The following is an 18,308-nucleotide window of genomic DNA, read 5'->3' as shown; positions in this document are numbered from 1 at the left end:
CTGTGCTGAAAAGTGTCTTTGTAAAAATATTTTATTTTGTTGATATGACATGAAAAACAGATCAGCTCATTTCAGTGAAAAAACCCACATTCAAGTCCTGCAAATAAATAATAATTAAGATTAAAGAAAAAAAGAACTAGGAGAATGTGGACTAAACTCTCTTTTGTTAAGCAGAATGTTTGCTTATTTCCAAGCAGCCAACCCTCCCCTTCATCCAGAACTTCCTACGGCCAAAAATGGGTATAGACTGTAATTCTACACAGAAGAAGGCAGAAAGATCTTAGTAGTTGTGTAGGAGAAGAACAGCACAATTGTACTTTTATATGGTGCATATTTGACTGATGTAATTCAGAGATGATTAACATAGAGCTCTGTAAAAATCCAAGCTGAGAACAGGGAGTGTCCCTGTGGATGCTTCTCTGCACTTTCTGTCTGTTCCTAGGAGTAATTATTATTTGAGCATCACTGAACATTCCATGATTTAAAAATAGAAACAAAACTACAAACAAACTAGTGGATGTATTTTCTTTTTTCTTGTTTAATTTATACCAGGTTGAACAAGCTGTTGCTTTAGAGATAGGTGATGACAGCAAACTCACCAGGTTGGTGGCGCTGAAACCTTTAGACAAGCAGATCATCGAACATAAGGATGTAAACAAAGTGGTGATCCAACTAAATACAATTATTTTGTCTCTTAAAACTGAAGCACTGAGTCTTCTGAAGACCTTTTCTGAATTTTCAGACATCTGGAACAAGGTTAACTGCATGCTTAATATAATATGTTGCTGTGTTGTAAAATCGAAATAATTTTTTAAAAAAAGTTATTGGTTGCATAAGGAGTCTGTGCCCAGTAGGAAGCATTGGTTTCATGGTAGAATCCATACACCTGTAATTCCTCTGTCTGCTCTTATGTTGACTAGAACCTGCAAATCTTTACCAATTAAAGCATCTAAGAAAGAAAGCAGAAGAACGCAAAAGAATTTTGGAATATAAACAAGCTTATGCTTTCATGTGCTCATACATCTTTTTCACAGCATCTTGTCTGCAAGTGTTATGAAAAAGAATAGTTGAGCTGAATCTCTTAGAAACTGGAGACTACAAAGCTATTCCTGAGTATTAAACTGACCAGTTCTTCTCAAGCAACCACTGCTGAAATATTCTTTTGTATTTTTTTCACAAAAAATGGGATAACCTATATCTAGAAAATCTTTCAGCAATAAGGATTCAAAAGCTGAAGTGAATCTGGGCTGATGGAGTTATCTTCATTAGGAAGTGAGTCTAGTCACATAGATGGTAAAGCTCTGAGGAGAGTTTTGACAAGAGATTCATCATGAAATAAAACTTTGTGTACATTCTGACTAGTGAAATTCAACCCTGTGAATGGACAACTTTGATCTTACCTAAGATAGGTCTTACCTATCAAAGGTGCTTTAGTCAGGCCAAGAAACAAGCAATCAAAACAGGAGTAATCCTATCTTTGTAACTGGTCCCTATTTTTAGCTTCCCTTTCCTAAATCAACCCTTAAGTGACTCCGTTCCCACAGCTGACTCTTCTGTCCAGGGTGAGAGAGGGCATTTTCACATCTTCATGGCTTCTGAGGTTCCAAAGCTTAATGCTCAGTTTGGTTGAGATACTGCTTGAGCTAAGCACATATTGGTAGTGTGTCATTTCACCCAGACAAGACACAATCAGGTTGTGTGATGCAGTAGAATGATGTTTCTTTTTTACTAAAATCTTGTAAAATAGTCAATTAACCTGCTCCTTAAACCTAAATTCCTCAGGAGCTGGCACTGTTCCCCCCATCTTTATAATCTCTCTTGGACCATTGGGAGCTGTTACTGGTAACCCATTATTGACCAGAGATGTGCAAAGAGATTCTCAGGGATCTCACAGTGCAGACTGCAGGGGAACGTTGCTGAGACAGGTGAAGATCATTTGTCTGCAATTGAGCTGACAATCTTGCACATTTGTTGAACTGGTGACATTGATTTCTCACCTCTGCAGAGACTGGCCTACCTAATGGAAAGGAAGGATGCTCAGTGCTCTATTGCCTATAAACAATCTTTAACAAGCTAAATGCCCTCTCTCCCCTTAGATCCCTCCTTCCCTGCCAAACTGTTTTCTTCAAATGGCCAGGAGGCCATCTGTACCTAGAAACTGCAGTTTGAAGATGCTGTTTCAGGAAGAGTGAAGATGACTGAGTACAATTCCTCCCATTTAAATACCTGTTAGAGGATGTGAACTGCTTTTGTGGGGTTGCAGACAGAACGGAGACTAGGAACGAAATATTTCCAGCAAAATTTTAGCAGCTACATTGTAAATTTTGTAGTAACATTTGGATGGATAAGGGATATCCTGACCTGTGTCAGTTTTTGAGTTACAGATTTCAAGTTCTTTAAAGATTATTATACAAAAAATAAGAGTCAGTTAAGGCAGTTCAAGTAAAGTTATTTGTCCTTATACAAATTGAGGCTTATATTTTAAGTTCTTTTAGAGAGGGAACATTTTGTGTTTGTGTAACACATCAGGCAGCTGTGTGCCCTGTAGGTTGTTATAATACCAATGCTAAATAGTAATGAAAATAAACTTCTTTTAAGTAGGATCCAGAAGAAAAAGTGAAGGAATTTATAGATACTAAGCCAACAATGGCTGAATTCCAATCTCAAATCAGATACTTTTCTGTAAGTATTTATCTTTAATAAAAATGAACTGTTCAGATAAATTGTGATGAAATTAAATGCTGAAAGCTTGTATTTGTCTTAGCAATTAGAAACCCAAATCAGAGAACTGCCCAATCATTGTGCACTGCAATCAGTGGAAGTTGCAACAGAGTCATTGAAAATAGCTTTAATTCAGGAATGCCGCTCAAGACAAAGAACATTTGGATTATCTTTAAATAAAAAGTCTGCCACAGAGGTGGGCAAAATTTATTCATTCATCGAAAATGTTAGCAAGAGGTTAAGCAGACCTATCCATAACCTTGGTGATGTACGGGAAGCAATGGAAGCACTGAAGGAGATTCGAGAGAATGAGATTAAAATTGACAGGACAGTTGGACATATAGAAGAATCTTATTCTGTGCTTCATAAATATAATCTGCTCTTTCAAGATGAAAATACAGAAAGAGGTGATGGATTGGCCTATGCCTGGAAGAACCTAAACACACAGGTATTGTAGTTGTATTATTTCTCAAATCATTATTATCAGCCCTCTTAATGTTGAAATGATAGGCCAAACCTCTTTTCCTAATTAATATTTTGTTTCCTGCATTCATTCTTTTGTGCCTGTTTTTTCCTCTTTGCCTATAGGCACAACAGGTTGAGGACTTGCTGCTGAAGGTACAGCCCAACATGAAAACAGATTTACTGAGAGGTATTCAAAAATTCCAGATTGATACTGCAGGATTTTATAAAGAATATGATGAAAAGTAGGTGACCTGTGTTGCAATGCAATTATGCTTCATTGGTGATTGTTTGAAAATGGTGTATCTAAAGGGCTTCAGAAAATAAACACAGCACAGCATCACTGTATATATTACATATCAAAAAAGGCCTAATTTCAGATTAATATAAGATGAGCATACAGTCTTACTGTCAAAGATTCATTCCTGTAACTTCGGTGCTGGAGTCAGGGAAATTCCATAAGTGTTAATAAGTTGGGGAAAAAAAAATTAACCGGATTCTCAATCCACATCAAAATGTAAAGTGCTTTTTTTGAGTCTTAACAAAGCACTTCAGGAGAGATTTAACAGTAAGTATTAAAGCAGTGTCTTGGATGTAATTGGAGATTCCAGTTCTAGGTATTTCTAAATTCACTGAGTCTTACTCAGCCTTACTTTTAAACTTACTTTATCACTTTTGAAAATGTAAATTGTGAGATATGTGTGGTTTATTGGACACTCCTACTACAGTAGCAACATGGAAAGAGAGACAGGATTTGGCTTGCTGTGGTCTGTTACAGCTCTAGGACAATACCCGGCCTTTGAGGGCTTCCCTCTTGCTTTGGTGACGGAGGACTCCTAGGCAGCACTACTGAGAGGCCTCAGCAAGGCTGACATCCCCGTCCTGTGGGGTCTGCTTTTGAATTGAGGCTTCACTGCTTGGTCCCTGTCTGCAGCTCCAGCTCTGCCAGGGCTATGCCTGTGCCTGTCCATGGACCCTGCTGAGCTGAACATGGATCCCAACGCACAGACTCACTCCTGAGGCTGGCCTCAGAGCAGCCTGGTTCCCACTGGACTGTGTCTCATCCTGGTTCCCTTCCTTAGACCTGCCCCTGACCCTGAATTACTGACTTACCTTCCATGCTTGACCTTGGTCCTGTGTAATTACTGTGTGGACTTGTCTAAAGACCTGGACTATCATTTGAACCTGATCACAACCCCAAGGGCCCTGCTTTTCCTGCTCAGGTTCTATGGGATCCTGCCTTGGCTGCCTTTGCTGACTGTGTTTCCACTTTCATCTCCCGGTCCCATTTTCCTTTCCAGGCAGCCAGCCTGCTCCACTTTCTGCCCATCTGCCTGAATTTCTTTCTAGAAATAACCATGGCACAATGGAAGATGACAGAGTTCTCATCCCAAAATATTATTATGTGGCCAAGAAGTGATCCCAGGTGTGAGATCTGGGAATTGCAGCCTGTCCTACAGCTGATCTCTCATTAGGGAAAATGACATCTTTTTCTCATATTTTTCTGACTACTTAATTATGGTTCCAGTGCCAACTACACAGTTTTCACTCCTGATTTATATACCTGATATCGTTCCTTTTTTAAAATATAAATGAAAATAGTTATTAAAATTTATTTTATAGGAGAAACAGGAAATAACAAAGATAAAACATTTGTAGATAATTTTTAGCTGTTTGTAATGTTTATGGTAACAGAGATGAATTTTTTTATTAGAAAATAAATTGGGCTTTCTTTCAGGGACTATTGAATATGTGACCTTGGTACACTGATTATGTGCTGCATTTTCTCTTTTAGTGTCTTGTGAAAATTTGTAGAAAGAATGCTTAAAACTCTTAAATAGTGTTCAGTTAGTACAGTCTGGGTTCTGTTGTGCTTCTTTGCGAAACCTGTAGGGTTGATAATTTCACTGAATTTGTTTTGGTTTTAACAGGGGCCCCAGTGAGGAGAATATTCCTCCCCATGAAGCAAGTGACAGATTACAGATCTTTCAAGCCAAATTTAATGAACTATGGAGGAAGTATCTCTCTCTTTCTGGTGGGGAAGAATTATTTGGTCTTCCCATCACAGGTAGTTTCTCAGGGGATAAGGATACCTGTTTCTAGGCTATTAAATTTTTCTTGTGATTCCTGCTGAATGCATTCAGTGCTGGATTCGTTGCAGAAAAATTCCTTGCAGTAAATTATTACTGTCTTTCCTATGAAAAGCAGCTGTGTGAAACTGGCTCTCAGTGTGCACATACATAAACATCAGGTGTAAAAATACTGCTCTGCACTGCTCTGTGTGTCTTGGGGTCCAGATGCTTAGTTCTCTTGCTTTTTCTCTTCAGAGCTAAGCACATCTCCTGCCAGTATTCTGCTCCGTACAAATTTGGGAAACTTGTTGCCAAAGTACTCAAATTATCCCTGCTCCAGGTGCATAATGAATTCCCTTGGGCTGTGCAACTGATCTGTAATGTCCTTATGTCTCCTAGTCAGACACAGTTCCTTTGGAAGACTGTGGTGTGAACTAAAGTTACAGCAGGATGTATGATAAGCACTTTAATTTGTGCATACTAAATTGAGTATATTTTCCTGTCTGAGGACATATGCGGTAATCCAAATATATTTAACCAGGAATTCCAAAAGATATGAGAGAAAGTAAATAAAACATTTCCGTTAAGGATGCCCATTTTAAATACTTTTATTTTCTAATATATTCTATTCATCTCATTTGAAAGCACACCCCTTATCCCCAAACTCTGCCTCTTAAGAAAATAGTGTAAATTGACATAGGGGATATTTTAGTTCTTGTCTAAAATAGTGTTGTGTTCCTTTGCCATTTCATCCACTTTTTCAACATTGTCTCCCTCACTTATAAGATTACATCTACTGCTATAGAAGAATATTTATTTAAAAAAATCAACAATCTACACAATTACTGTGCATCAAAATCCGATATTCTTACATAATTTAACTAGAAAAGTTTGTCTTGTTAGACACCATCTAGAAAACTGCAAGTCTGATTTCATGAATTTATTAAATAACATTATTAGAAGTGCATTGATTCTTATGTTCATGAATACATTTGACATGAATACCTAATTAACAGGCACAAATTTCTAATTTTACAATTTGAAACAGAGTATCCCGAACTTCACAAAATTAAACGTGAACTTTCATTGCTTCAGAAACTTTACAGTCTTTATGATACAGTTACTGCTAGTATCGATGGATACAATGAAATGCTTTGGAATGATTTAAATATTGAAAAAATTAACAGTGAACTTCTGGATTTTCAAAGCAAGTAAGTTGTTTTCTGTTGAAGTACATGCAATTTTTATTTCTAGCTCTGTTTTTTAATCAGCTTGTGAAAATTGCTCAGAGTGGCCAAGAATGTTGGTCCATCTCAAGCTCAGACTTACTCAAGTGTTGGGCACAGCTGCACTGTGGTGCAACATGCAGCTGGTTCATGAGTCACTTCAGGCTTGTTGGGGTATATTGACATGGTAGGCTGTAGCTTATTTAATAAATAAAGTGCACAAACCTGTGTCAAGGTGGTTGTAAGTATAAGTAACTTTCATAGCTGGTCTTATACAGTACCTTCTCTGTGATTTAGTTTACAGCTAATTAACTGTTAGTCTATGATATTAGGTGGGATTTTGAACCTACTGTTTACTTCTGCACATTTGTCTAGATTGTAATTGTTATTTCAAGAAGGGTAGCTAGCCACACTAAATTCTGAGGGGTTATTTATGAGGTTTGAGAGCAATAATGCTTTTCACAGAAGACTGACTGAACTGTCTTTTAGTCAATTATTTGAAAAAAAACCCAAACAAACAACTCAACCTCTTTAAAAATCAGAATAGTAAAAATTAATGTATGTGGAACATATATACTTCTGCATTTGGAAAATTTAAGTCTTCACCTCATTTCAGGAGAATTTTGGAATCTGCATCATGATTTTTTCTGTAGTTAATTATATTTTACAAACTGTAGGACTTTTTATGCTTCCTTCTCCAGAACCCTGAAGGAAGCCATTGCATGGCAGTAGTTTTCATTTATGTGTTTCTCTTTGAACTTCACGTGTGACATTTTTGTTTTTCCTCTCAAGTGTCGAGCTATGTTTGGAGCAGGGTGACTACCAATAGGCAGTAAATGGCTTTTTTTTTTTTTTGCAATAAATGTCTAACCTGGTACTATCCTTCTTTTGGCAGTCTGCTAGCATTATTGCATCGAGTGATGCTTTTTTAAGCCAGAGAAATTGAAACAGTGTACAGAGGGTACTCACAGAAATAGCTGAGATGGTATGCTGTGTTATGAAAGAAGCAGGAATGCTGGAAGTGCAATTACTGCTTTAGACTAATTGTAAAGATCTGCATAGTTCTTTAATGTAATTTTGTTATGCTACCCCTTGTAACAATAGTAATATAATAGAAGACGTCTAATCATGGAAAGAAAAATAAAAAAAAAATAACTGTAGGTAAAAATAAATCCAATTAGAAAGAGATAAGAAGGACAAATATTTAGAGAGCATTATAGAAGTTTATAATAACAGTTGGAGAGAAGTTTCCCTTTATATTTTACTGTAATACAGTGTAAAGAGAATGTCCAGTAAATTTAGGACAGAAATGTAAACCTGATCAACAGAGTAGTTTTTTAACATAGTGTGCAGCTCACGGAATTTGCTTTTAGAAGATATTACTGAGACTAAGGCAAAAGAAAAAGTTATTAGAATAAAAAAAAATAGCCATTTTCATTACCAAGTTAAGAGATCCCATTTCTAATAGCCATCCCCAGAGAAGTTTATTAGAATTGTTCCTGCTGAGCCTCAGGATAGAAGTTGTCAGGAACTGCCCCTTAAAGCCTTCTTGATACAAGACAGAGTATAAATTTTCCATTCTGCAATGCTTTTCTCTGGCATATTTAATGCTATCTACTGTTGGATTCAAGATGAAAGGGTATAGCAGTTATTGTAGTGCCATGACAGTGTGCATATGTTCATCTGCCTCTTACTAGCAAGCAGTGAAGAATTTGCACATGTTCCAGCATTGTGTGACAAATCTGTCTGATTTTGAACTGTGAAAAACGGAGATTTTTTGGAAGGAATTTGTTATTATGGGCAGGTTTTATGCAGCTTTTAGTTTCTGGAATTGAGCTGTAAGAGAACTGCTGTCAGTCTTTGGTCCATAGCTTTGGCAGACAAAAATTGGCATGACTGGTTTAGAAGCAGGAGGAGCTGTGACAATTCACAGTGCAAGAGGTTCTTTATTTTTAATTTCTTTTCATCTTAAATTGTGCATAAAGGAAAAATTTTGCTTTGAATATCTTTCATACAAACCAGGTATGAATTAAGACTTTTTTGATTGAAGCAGAAGTGTTTTTCTCTTTGTAAGCAGACTAGTTTTAGTTTAGAATATACTTTATTTTGCTTGGAAAAGATATGTTTAATCCTTTTACCGCTTTTCAAAATCAGGTGCATTTTCAAATTTTACTAAAACAATGACACTGCAGGAACTTAATTTCGGATATGGGTTTGTACATGAAATTAACTTCCTTTAATTCAAACTGAAATAGGATCCAAACCATTCTGGTGTAATTTGTGCTGTCTTTAGCAGTGTTTCATGCCTGCAGTCACAAATGACCCACCATACATAATATTGCCAGCTTGCAACTGGATTTTTATTTAGAGTCTACTGGTCAACTCATTGAAAAATGGCAATATATTGTACTATTAAGTGGTGAATGGTGATTATTAAGAATAAAATATTTCTTCTTTCTTTTTGTGCTTTTTAAAGAATCCGAAAGTTGCCAAAAGCATTGAAGGAATGGCAAGCTTTTCAAGACCTAAAAAAAAAAATTGATGACTTCAGTGAGACCTGTCCTTTGCTTGAAATGATGAAAAACAAAGTATGTTCAGCATAATAATTTGGAGAAAAGAGTCTCTTGAGAAACTCTAGTGAAGGCCATGCTTATATGACTATAAGATGCTTACCATAATTCTTTTTTATAGATAAAAGCAGCTGTATTTTTAGCAAAAAATCTAGTTAGGCTTAGTTATAGAAAAATAAAAGACTTTGTAATGTGATTAGAAGAACTACTAATGGTTTCAATGGAATGAAAATCAAGGCTCTCCTATTTGTTTAACAGATGCAGTGCAAAATTATGTGATCATTCTAGTCCTAAAATTAATACAATGTTAAAAAACCCCATCCCTATGGACTTTTCTAGGCAATGTTGCCAAGACACTGGGAAAGAATTGAACAAGTAACTGGGCATCACTTTGATGTTGACTCTGAAAATTTCGCTTTAAAAAACGTAGTGGATGCCCCTTTATTAAAACATAAAGAAGATATTGAGGTACATGTACTTTCCTGTTTTGTTTTGTTTGTTTGTGGGTTTTTTTGGTAATTATTAACTTGTGATCTGGGTGTCTGTGCTTTTGAAATCCTGTTTCTAGTCAGCTTTGTAGCATTAAAAAAATTGGTTTAGTTGAAGAATTCCTTTGAAAAAGTGGGGTTTGGTGTTGGCACTGGTGGTTAGTTTATTTCCCTTTTATTTGGGAGAAGATTTAAATATGTACACAGTATTACACTAATCCTTCCATAGGAGGACTTCTGTTGGTTTAAGAGTAGTGTGATTCTGTCATGCTTCTTATTTAGGGTCTGCCTGCTTATATATTCTTTCCTTCCCTTTAAATTTGTAACCAGAGAGAAGAAAATAGTTGATGTAAGATTGATCCTGTTAAATGCTAAAAATCCTTGGAACACAGTAGAAGTGGAGGATATGGGAATAAAGGAGAATGAGGTTGTTTTGTATTTCAAAAGTGACTCTTCACAAGAGCACAGATAGATGAGAAGGCATAGAGAGTGTGCACAAGCTACAAAGCTATTGTTTCCTCAGTTTTGGGGACAGTAGTATCTAGCAAGTGCCTTAGCTTCATGCTTGTTACCTTTTACAAGAAACAAGCATAGCTAAAGCTAAAGAAGTAAAACCCCAACAGTTTCTAACTTGAGTTCTGTGGTCACTTAGCTAAATCTGTATTCCTTCTGTAGTAGTGACCTGTTTTGTCTTGTTCCACAAATGAGCATTTTTAAGGGAAAACCATGAAATCAAACCTCTGCTGTACCCAATTCCCAGAAAAGAATTTAAGCCTTGTGAAAGGTTCATAGTTCCAGCCTTACACTCCACGAAACACTTTAAACCTGTGATAGAATCCGATGTACTACTGAACCAGAATTTGGGATCCAGTCTGAGTATTTGATCCTTTTCTCTCTGATGCAATAACCAGCTCTATGACAGTCCTGTCCTCACTGTCTTCAAGAAGTAGCAGACAGTTATGTTGTCTCTCTACATGCTGTTCTGGGAATATTTATTGGTTTTGATTGGTAATGTTTATTTTTTTTAAACCCCTCTGCCAGTTTATTTGATTTCAAATATTAATATGTACCGAAAGGCAAAATCTTCCTGCAGATTCACTGACTCAGTGAATTTTGTGTGTATAAGGTGCTAGTAGTAGTGAAGATGGAGTATAGCCCATAAAATGTACCTGTTACAAGTAGTACTAGAATATAATCGTTTGAAATATAGTAACTTTGAGGAGTTTCGATGTGTATTTTCATTAGCTTGAACTCACACTGAGATCTGGATCAAGCCAATACATTTTAAAAGTCTTTATAAGTGTGCTTTATAATAGTCTTAGAGGAATGTAATTTACTATTTTAATTTTATGCAGGATATCTGCATCGGTGCTGTCAAAGAAAAGGATATTGAAGCAAAATTGCAGCATGTCATCAGTGAATGGAGTGCTCATACTTTCAGTTTTGGCCAATTCAAAACCCGAGGAGAACTTCTTCTGAAAGGATCAGATATATCAGAGAAAATAGCTTTGGTGGAAGACAGCCTCATGATACTGGGGTCACTCATGATCAACCGGTACAAGACGTAGTAAATGCACATATTGTGTAAATCTAATCACCCCCCAGAGTAAACAATTATCATCTTAGGTTCTTCCCTTTGATTCATGTTCATGCAGGTATAATGCACCATTTAAGCCCACTATACAACAATGGGTTCAGAAGCTGACCAATACTGCAGAGATAATTGAAAACTGGATTACTGTACAAAACCTCTGGATTTACCTTGAAGCTGTGTTTGTTGGTGGAGACATTGCAAAACAATTACCTCAGGTATATTGCTTTACAATAACAATATATTGTACCAGGAAATTAGCCACATCATGGGTGGCTTTTTTGCCTGCATAGTTTATTTGGGTGCATATAATTCATATAAGATTTGTGGGCTGTGCATAGGCAATTCAGAAGAAGCTTTGCCAAACTGGAATCTGTCTGGTTAAATTGCTTAGAACTTGGTGAAACCTACAGGAACACAACTGTTTGTAATTCAAGCTCAAATGTTCCTGCTTGCAATATTAGTGGGTTAGTACACTTAATGGCACAAAACTGATTTATCGCTTTTGCCATATGTACAAATATCTCTTTCCTCCTGTGTGCCCACGTTTATAGGCTGTAAGCTGTAATAATGGAATGAAAGATTTTGTATATGAATTCTGTACTTGCTAGGACTCAGTTTAATGAAGTCCCACAGAGAGATGCTGCCAGGCTTGGGAACTGTATGTGTGCTAATCTGTGTGAACCATTGCAACCTCTTCAAAAGGCAGTGATGACCTTCCAAGGCAGCAGCTGCACAAGAGTTAAGGAATGAACTGAGCAGGAAAGAAGTAGCAGAAAAAAATCATTCTTTTTGCTGTGTCTGCTAATGAGGGGTTTTCATGTAGTTCTAATACACCACAGTTCAGTTGCTCTGGATCAAATGGTAATTTAACAAAACAGCTATTAAGGGGAAATTATTAGATATTAATTTATTTCAGGCCACATATTTTATAATTGAAGCCTTGCAATAACCCAAATTAAGATTAATTTTTGTAAGTTAAATAAAGCTTTCTTAATTGTTGTTTAGATAACAATTTTTTTTTTTTTTTAGTTCATGAGATATATTTATATAGTTAATGTTTATCAGAGAGTTAATAAACAGCTTTTGCAGATGAAAAAAAGCTGCTAAAGCTACTTCTTCCAAGGATGACAGATACGTGAACCAATGTTCTGGAAAAAACAAATGTAGTGACTGTTTTTAAAGAAGGATGAGAAGGAACAGCTTGGTGGAGGAGCAATGAGGAGTGGGCTTAATTGCAATTTCTGGATGAATGCTGCAACAAGTAACTGTTAGCATCTGGAAATTAGCAAGGAGATTAATAATGTTCAGTCAACGTGAATTTGTTGGGAGCAAAACATGTTGAACAAATCTAATTTATTTTTAGGGTGGGCAAGGGGCTTTGTGGATAGAGGAAAAACACTAATTGCCATACATTGTGATAGGCTTTTGCCATTGTCTCTCATAGTACTACCAGAAAATGAATTTTAGCTCCTGGTTTGTAAAATGCAGAAGAGTGGAATGCATAAGCATCAATAACTAATAACTAATAACTAATAACTAGAATATTGTGCCTGGTTTTGGCCAAAGAAACACACAGACGAATTTGAGAGAGCACAGAAGAGGGTGGTAAGAATGAAGAACTATCCAGGAAGGATGAGGCACAATAAAAGATTCAACAAACTAGACTTGTTTGGCTTGAAGAAAAGGAAAAACTGAAGAGAAGATGTCATAAGCTTTTTTAAATATAAGGGTTATTCTCAACAGGAAGAAAAAACCCATGTTCTCGGTGTCTGATTAAGTTTAGATATTAAAAGAGAGTCACCAGTATCAAAGATTGCCTGGACAGGCCTCTAAATCTCCATCACTGAGCATCACTAAACACAAGCCAGATAGATATTTTGGGTATGATCCTACCTTGTGACAGAAAAATTGCTTTGGATCTTCTTCTAGCTCTCAGATAATTTGTGATTTCATTAACATTTCATTTGTTGTAGGTGAAGAAAGAGTTTTTAATGTAAATATACCCAGTGTATAAAAATATTTGTTTTTCAGCTCCCAGTCTGAGAATTTTTCTCTCTTCACCTACAACACTTGTAATGTACAAATGTAGCAGCTTCAGACTGTGTATACTGGTTTTGTTCATCAAGTATTGCTGCTAACAGCTTACATGGCATTGTGTATTGCTGTTAGGAAGGCTATAATTTCTGAGGAAGCTGCTTCTTGAGTTTTCTCATGTGTGTTAGAATCCTTTTATGTGGACAATTTTGGTGCCCAACATGAAGTAAAACATTTCTGGAGCTTTCCCATTGTACTCTTTCTCCTGCAATTTGAAATCTGGTCAATAATAAGCATGCCTATAAATATTCATATGTGAGTCCTGCAAAGAAGACTTGAACGGCAAGGGCAATATTAAACTGTTACCTTGTCTGATAGAATTATTTAATTTTTAGAATATGAAAAACATGAAGAAAAGCTAATGCATTTATCATGTATTTCAGGAAGCCAGAAGATTTCAGAACATTGATAAATCATGGCAGAGAATTATGCAGAGGGCCCATGAAACATCAAACATTGTGCAGTGCTGTGTTGGAGATGAGACTTTGGCACAGCTGTTACCACATTTGCTGGAACAGTTGGAAATCTGTCAGAAATCACTGACTGGCTATTTGGAGAAAAAGCGGTTAATATTTCCAAGGTTTTTTTTTGTATCTGACCCTGCTCTTCTGGAAATCCTTGGTCAAGCATCTGATTCCCACACTATTCAGGTACAAGTAATATAGCAATAGTGTTCTTATGGTCGATATTACTCAGTGAGGACCATGGAGGATTTTGTTGTTTATTTGAGAGAATTTCTTTCACTTATGGAAAGATGTATGGACTATTCTAATGCAGCATTTAAAGACCAAGTGACAATGCCATATCAGATCAGTTTATGGAGGGTTTTTTTTTCTGATTTTCTTGCAGGCACATTTATTAAGTTTGTTTGACAATGTTAACCGAGTGGGATTTCATGAAAAAAACTACGACCAGATTTTATTGTTTGAATCTCAAGAAGGAGAACAGGTCAATATTATTGAACCAGTTTTAGCTCAGGTAATGAAAGTAAATATTGCAGTTTTTCATTACTTGATTTGAAGTAGATTTATGTTTTAGAGGCCAACAGTATTGCATCATGCTATTATTTGACTAGCTGAATGAAAACCTCCCAATGTGAACAGCAAGAGCAAAAAGTAGAAAGGAGAGGACATTTGTGTCAGTTTGTAACAATTGCTTTACCTGTTCTCTCAGCAGTAGTGCTGTGAAGTGCCAAATCCATCACATACCTCTAGAAGGGCAGTGGAGCAGAAAGAGGAAAGGAATCTTTTAAAAATCAGGGAATAACAAATATGGAAATGGGAGTACGAAGGATTGGGAAAAATGTCACGTAGAACTCTTGCTCCTTGTGAATTATTCATAAACTAATTCTTTAAAAGTACTTTCTTGTTTATTTCAGGGCAATGTGGAATTCTGGTTAGGTCAGCTGCTGAATGGGATTAGGAAAACAATCCACACCATCATTAGACAGGCATCAATGGCCATTAATGATTCAGAATTTAAGATGTATGACTTTCAGGCAATGTTTCCTGCACAAATAGGACTTCTGGGAATTCAAATTATCTGGACCAGAGATGCAGAGAAGGCACTGAACAGTACCAAAACTGACAAAAAGGTAATATTTAATGAATCTTCAGGGATTTATTAAAAGCATTGCTTGTAAGAGTACATATTGTGAAAAGTTAAAAGTAACATGTAGGAAAAAGCACAAAGTACTGGTTAATTAACCAGAATTACAAATAAGCTAAGGGGAAAACAGAATAATAAAAAATGTGTTAAAAAGTCACTCCTCCTCATTATCCCCCAGCATGTGCTTTAGAGTTGTTCCTAATCCTGTGATTTTCTCTACTGTTTTGTTAGTGCAGTCATCTTGGGAAGGGACAGTTTCTTAATTTGGGAATACGGGAAATCTTATCCTGTTACTTTCACAAAATCAAATTTGGAAAGAAATAAGAACTCCTGAACTTTGGGGAAGTAACTGTGCTTTGTGGACATTGGTCTACTCTATCCAAATGTATTATATCCTTCAGTTGATGAGTTCTTTTTCTGGGGAAGGGGAAGAATAGAAACCATTTCAGGAGGTGTTGGTTTAATCTCAAACATGTGGAGAAGATGCCATTAGCAACCAAGGTGTTATTGCTAACAGTGAATCTATGAAGGAGGAAGGGGAGGATGTGAACTAAAGGGTTGCAAACTACCATTTATCAGGAACATACAGTGAGATTGAACAAAGAACAAGTAACAACATCCTACCACAAAAGTAAATGGAGGGCAACTGTACCATGCTGTACTTTGATACTGCATGAAAGCAAGGGCTTAGACTATAGAGAGAACCATGTAGTGCTACTTTTTCTGCAGTGTTCAAAATTTAAAAACGGCATAAACCTACTTTTAGTCCACTCTAGCTCATAGAATAACTATGTGCAAAGATTCTTTTGCATTAACAAGAAAACAACTTTTGTGGTTGTTTGGGCTGAACTGCATGTGTGTGTTTGGGGAGGGCTGTGGAGGTTATTTAATTCTCTGTTAGTTTTAACAGAGTTTTTAGCATTTTTTTCTGCAGCAAACCATGTGAGTTGTAGACTCTGCATGTATTTACAGAAAGCTAGTGTGATTGTTCTCTCACACATTTGGAAAAGAAGTATAAATGAGCTGCTCTTTCTTAAATCTCAGTGTTTTTTGTTGTGTACCAGGAGCATCACTGACAGAGTCTGATGCTGTTTACGTAAGTCAGTATTGTATAGTTGGTATTGTATTTTGTGGAACTTTGTAACAGATTTGGTACCACAAAATAAATTAGTATTTTAGCATCAGCATCTAAAATTATACTACATTTTCTCCCTCCTCTGGTTAAAGGACGTCACAGATCTTCAGGTTCCTGTTCCCCCTAAAGAATAGATACAGCTTGGGCTGATATATAATACCCAAAATCATTGACTGATGGCTCTGAATATATGCAGGGATGCAGTCAGCTGAAAATGTAATGTATAGTAGGAGGAGCAAGAGTCTTGGAATAAAATCTTACAGCGTGACCTGTTTATCTAGATATAACCTTATTGTACTCTGTTGGGTAAGAATGTGTGGATACAATATTGCTGTTAGCAAGAAATTTTCCTGCTTCTTTCTAAGCCGTGAGATACTTTTCTCTCCCACGAAGATATTTGCAGAAGTTCTGTAAACTATGAACACCTGCGACCTTGTAGAGCTTTGTTTATGGTACAGTAGAAAAATATTTTGACAATGGATGTTTTAGGATTTTAGCCAATCACCCCCAAGGGGTGGCTGATCCTTTGTCCAATTAGACTATGAAGAAAAAAGTCTATAAAAGAGTTTGTAAAATAATTAAATAAATCAATCTTGCTGCACAATTCCTGCCTGCTGGATCTTCTCTCCTCCTGCCTACGGCTGCCGGACGCAGTAATATTTTACGGCGTTAATAAGAATGCATGAATGGAAAGCAGCCTGCAAATCCAAGTTTAGGATTCCAAGCCTATTAAATACAAAGCAGAATATGGACATTATAAGCCTGGATGTTTTCAAATTTTTTTTTGTTTTTTATTTTTTAATTCTAAATACTAGAAGAACAAATGGTGTTTGTATTAATATCATCATTCTTGCTTGTGGAAAAGGTAATGCACACAACAAATCAGAAATTCTTGGAACTTTTAAATGATTTGATTGACATGACAACACACAATCTGACAAGAATGGAGCGCACAAAATATGAAACTTTAATCACCATTCATGTGCACCAGAAGGATATCTTTGATGATTTGGTAAGTTTTGGAAAATCTTCAAGGGACTTTCTGTATGTTAGGTCTCGCATATATAAAAAAATTATAAGCAGATCTTAGAATCTATTCTCTTTGAGTATCTCTGACATGACTGCTGTGATAGAGCATATCAGATTTATTCTGATTTAATATAGATGTCATGCAGTGAGAAGGGTGAATTATATAGGTGTGTTCATAGGTTTAGACTTCAGTTTTTAAAATGGTTGTTTTTACTCATCATGCACAAATTCACTGTGAGCAAAAGAGTTTAGCTTTTAAAATTAACCTATCTTCTCAACTTGAAGATTTAATGCATTGATTGAAATGTAAATGTAGAAAATCTCCCTTTAGTATTCCCATCAATCTTGTGATTTCTAATCCAACTTATGTGTTGATGTAAGGTAATAATTATTCAAAGGTAAAAGAAGTGAGGCTTCAATATTTGAAGAGGGTAGCAACAATAAATATGACAGATATTTTAATTTTTTTTATAATTGAGTTGCCTCAGACTTACTTTAGATCAGTATGTTGAATAAATGAAAGCATAATTATAAAAATGGAAGTAAAATAACTTCCAAAGGGCTTGAATGATGCAAACGTCAATAATTCAATACTGCATTGCTTAATTTATGCATATATGTTAGGAAGATAAAAATCAAGCTCATGTGTAAAGAAAAATAGAAAATAATAAGGAAAAGTACTGAACTCTAGAAAGAAAACTACTGGCTTCTAAGATAAGTGTGGGGTTTTATCCTCTGCCTGTAATTTTTATTTTATCTTCATAACTATTTCCTTAACTAATTTAATGTCATATTATAATAAAATTATGGAAAATTAGTTAAATTTAAAGGTCCTGTCTATGAAATAAAAAGTCAGGAGCAAGTCCAAAACTGGGGAGAGGGTTATTAAGAAGGATATGTAATAATATCCTTCTCTCTTAAAACATTCTATTCTCTGCTGAACACATCCTTTTGTGTTTGAGATAAAGGACAGGGAAGTGGCTGAGGTTCCAGAACCTCCTCTTCACCTTACACCATGTTTTCAAGGCCAATAACCAGGGCACCATGGTTATTGTAAGAGGCCAGTGATTTTGAGATCCAGTGCCAATAATAATGAAACAAGATCTATTAATTACCACAAGTCTAAATATGTGCCTGGCAAGTTCATACTGAAAAATACAACCCGAATAAACAAGCACATAGATGTCTATACAATGTGTTCAAGTATTGTCCACAATTTGGTATTTCTGTGAGCAATGGTGCAGATGCCGTGCAGGACAGACAGCATCGTTAATTTTTTATGTTTTCCATGACTGTTTTTCAATATCTC

General features: G+C 36.0%; 1 protein-coding gene across 1 annotated transcript in view; it reads left to right on the top strand.

Moving 5' to 3' along the window:
• LOC138104909 (dynein axonemal heavy chain 5-like) overlaps window positions 1-18,308 on the top strand; it is a 149,567-nt gene that overhangs the window by 28,979 nt on the left and 102,280 nt on the right. Inside the window, exons 27-40 of the mRNA XM_069004235.1 lie at window positions 553-756; window positions 2,602-2,682; window positions 2,765-3,169; window positions 3,310-3,428; window positions 5,115-5,251; window positions 6,304-6,466; window positions 8,958-9,069; window positions 9,391-9,519; window positions 10,895-11,094; window positions 11,195-11,348; window positions 13,611-13,877; window positions 14,077-14,205; window positions 14,606-14,821; window positions 16,836-16,982. Of these exons, the coding sequence (XP_068860336.1) occupies window positions 553-756; window positions 2,602-2,682; window positions 2,765-3,169; window positions 3,310-3,428; window positions 5,115-5,251; window positions 6,304-6,466; window positions 8,958-9,069; window positions 9,391-9,519; window positions 10,895-11,094; window positions 11,195-11,348; window positions 13,611-13,877; window positions 14,077-14,205; window positions 14,606-14,821; window positions 16,836-16,982 (2,463 nt within the window). The remainder of the gene's footprint in view (window positions 1-552; window positions 757-2,601; window positions 2,683-2,764; window positions 3,170-3,309; window positions 3,429-5,114; window positions 5,252-6,303; window positions 6,467-8,957; window positions 9,070-9,390; window positions 9,520-10,894; window positions 11,095-11,194; window positions 11,349-13,610; window positions 13,878-14,076; window positions 14,206-14,605; window positions 14,822-16,835; window positions 16,983-18,308) is intronic.

Source organism: Aphelocoma coerulescens, chromosome 2 (genome assembly GCF_041296385.1).
Source record: "Aphelocoma coerulescens isolate FSJ_1873_10779 chromosome 2, UR_Acoe_1.0, whole genome shotgun sequence".
In the NCBI taxonomy this organism is placed as follows: Eukaryota; Metazoa; Chordata; class Aves; order Passeriformes; family Corvidae; genus Aphelocoma; species Aphelocoma coerulescens.
Note: the sequence above shows the minus strand (reverse complement) of the source record. Positions and strands in the feature narration are given on the sequence as shown.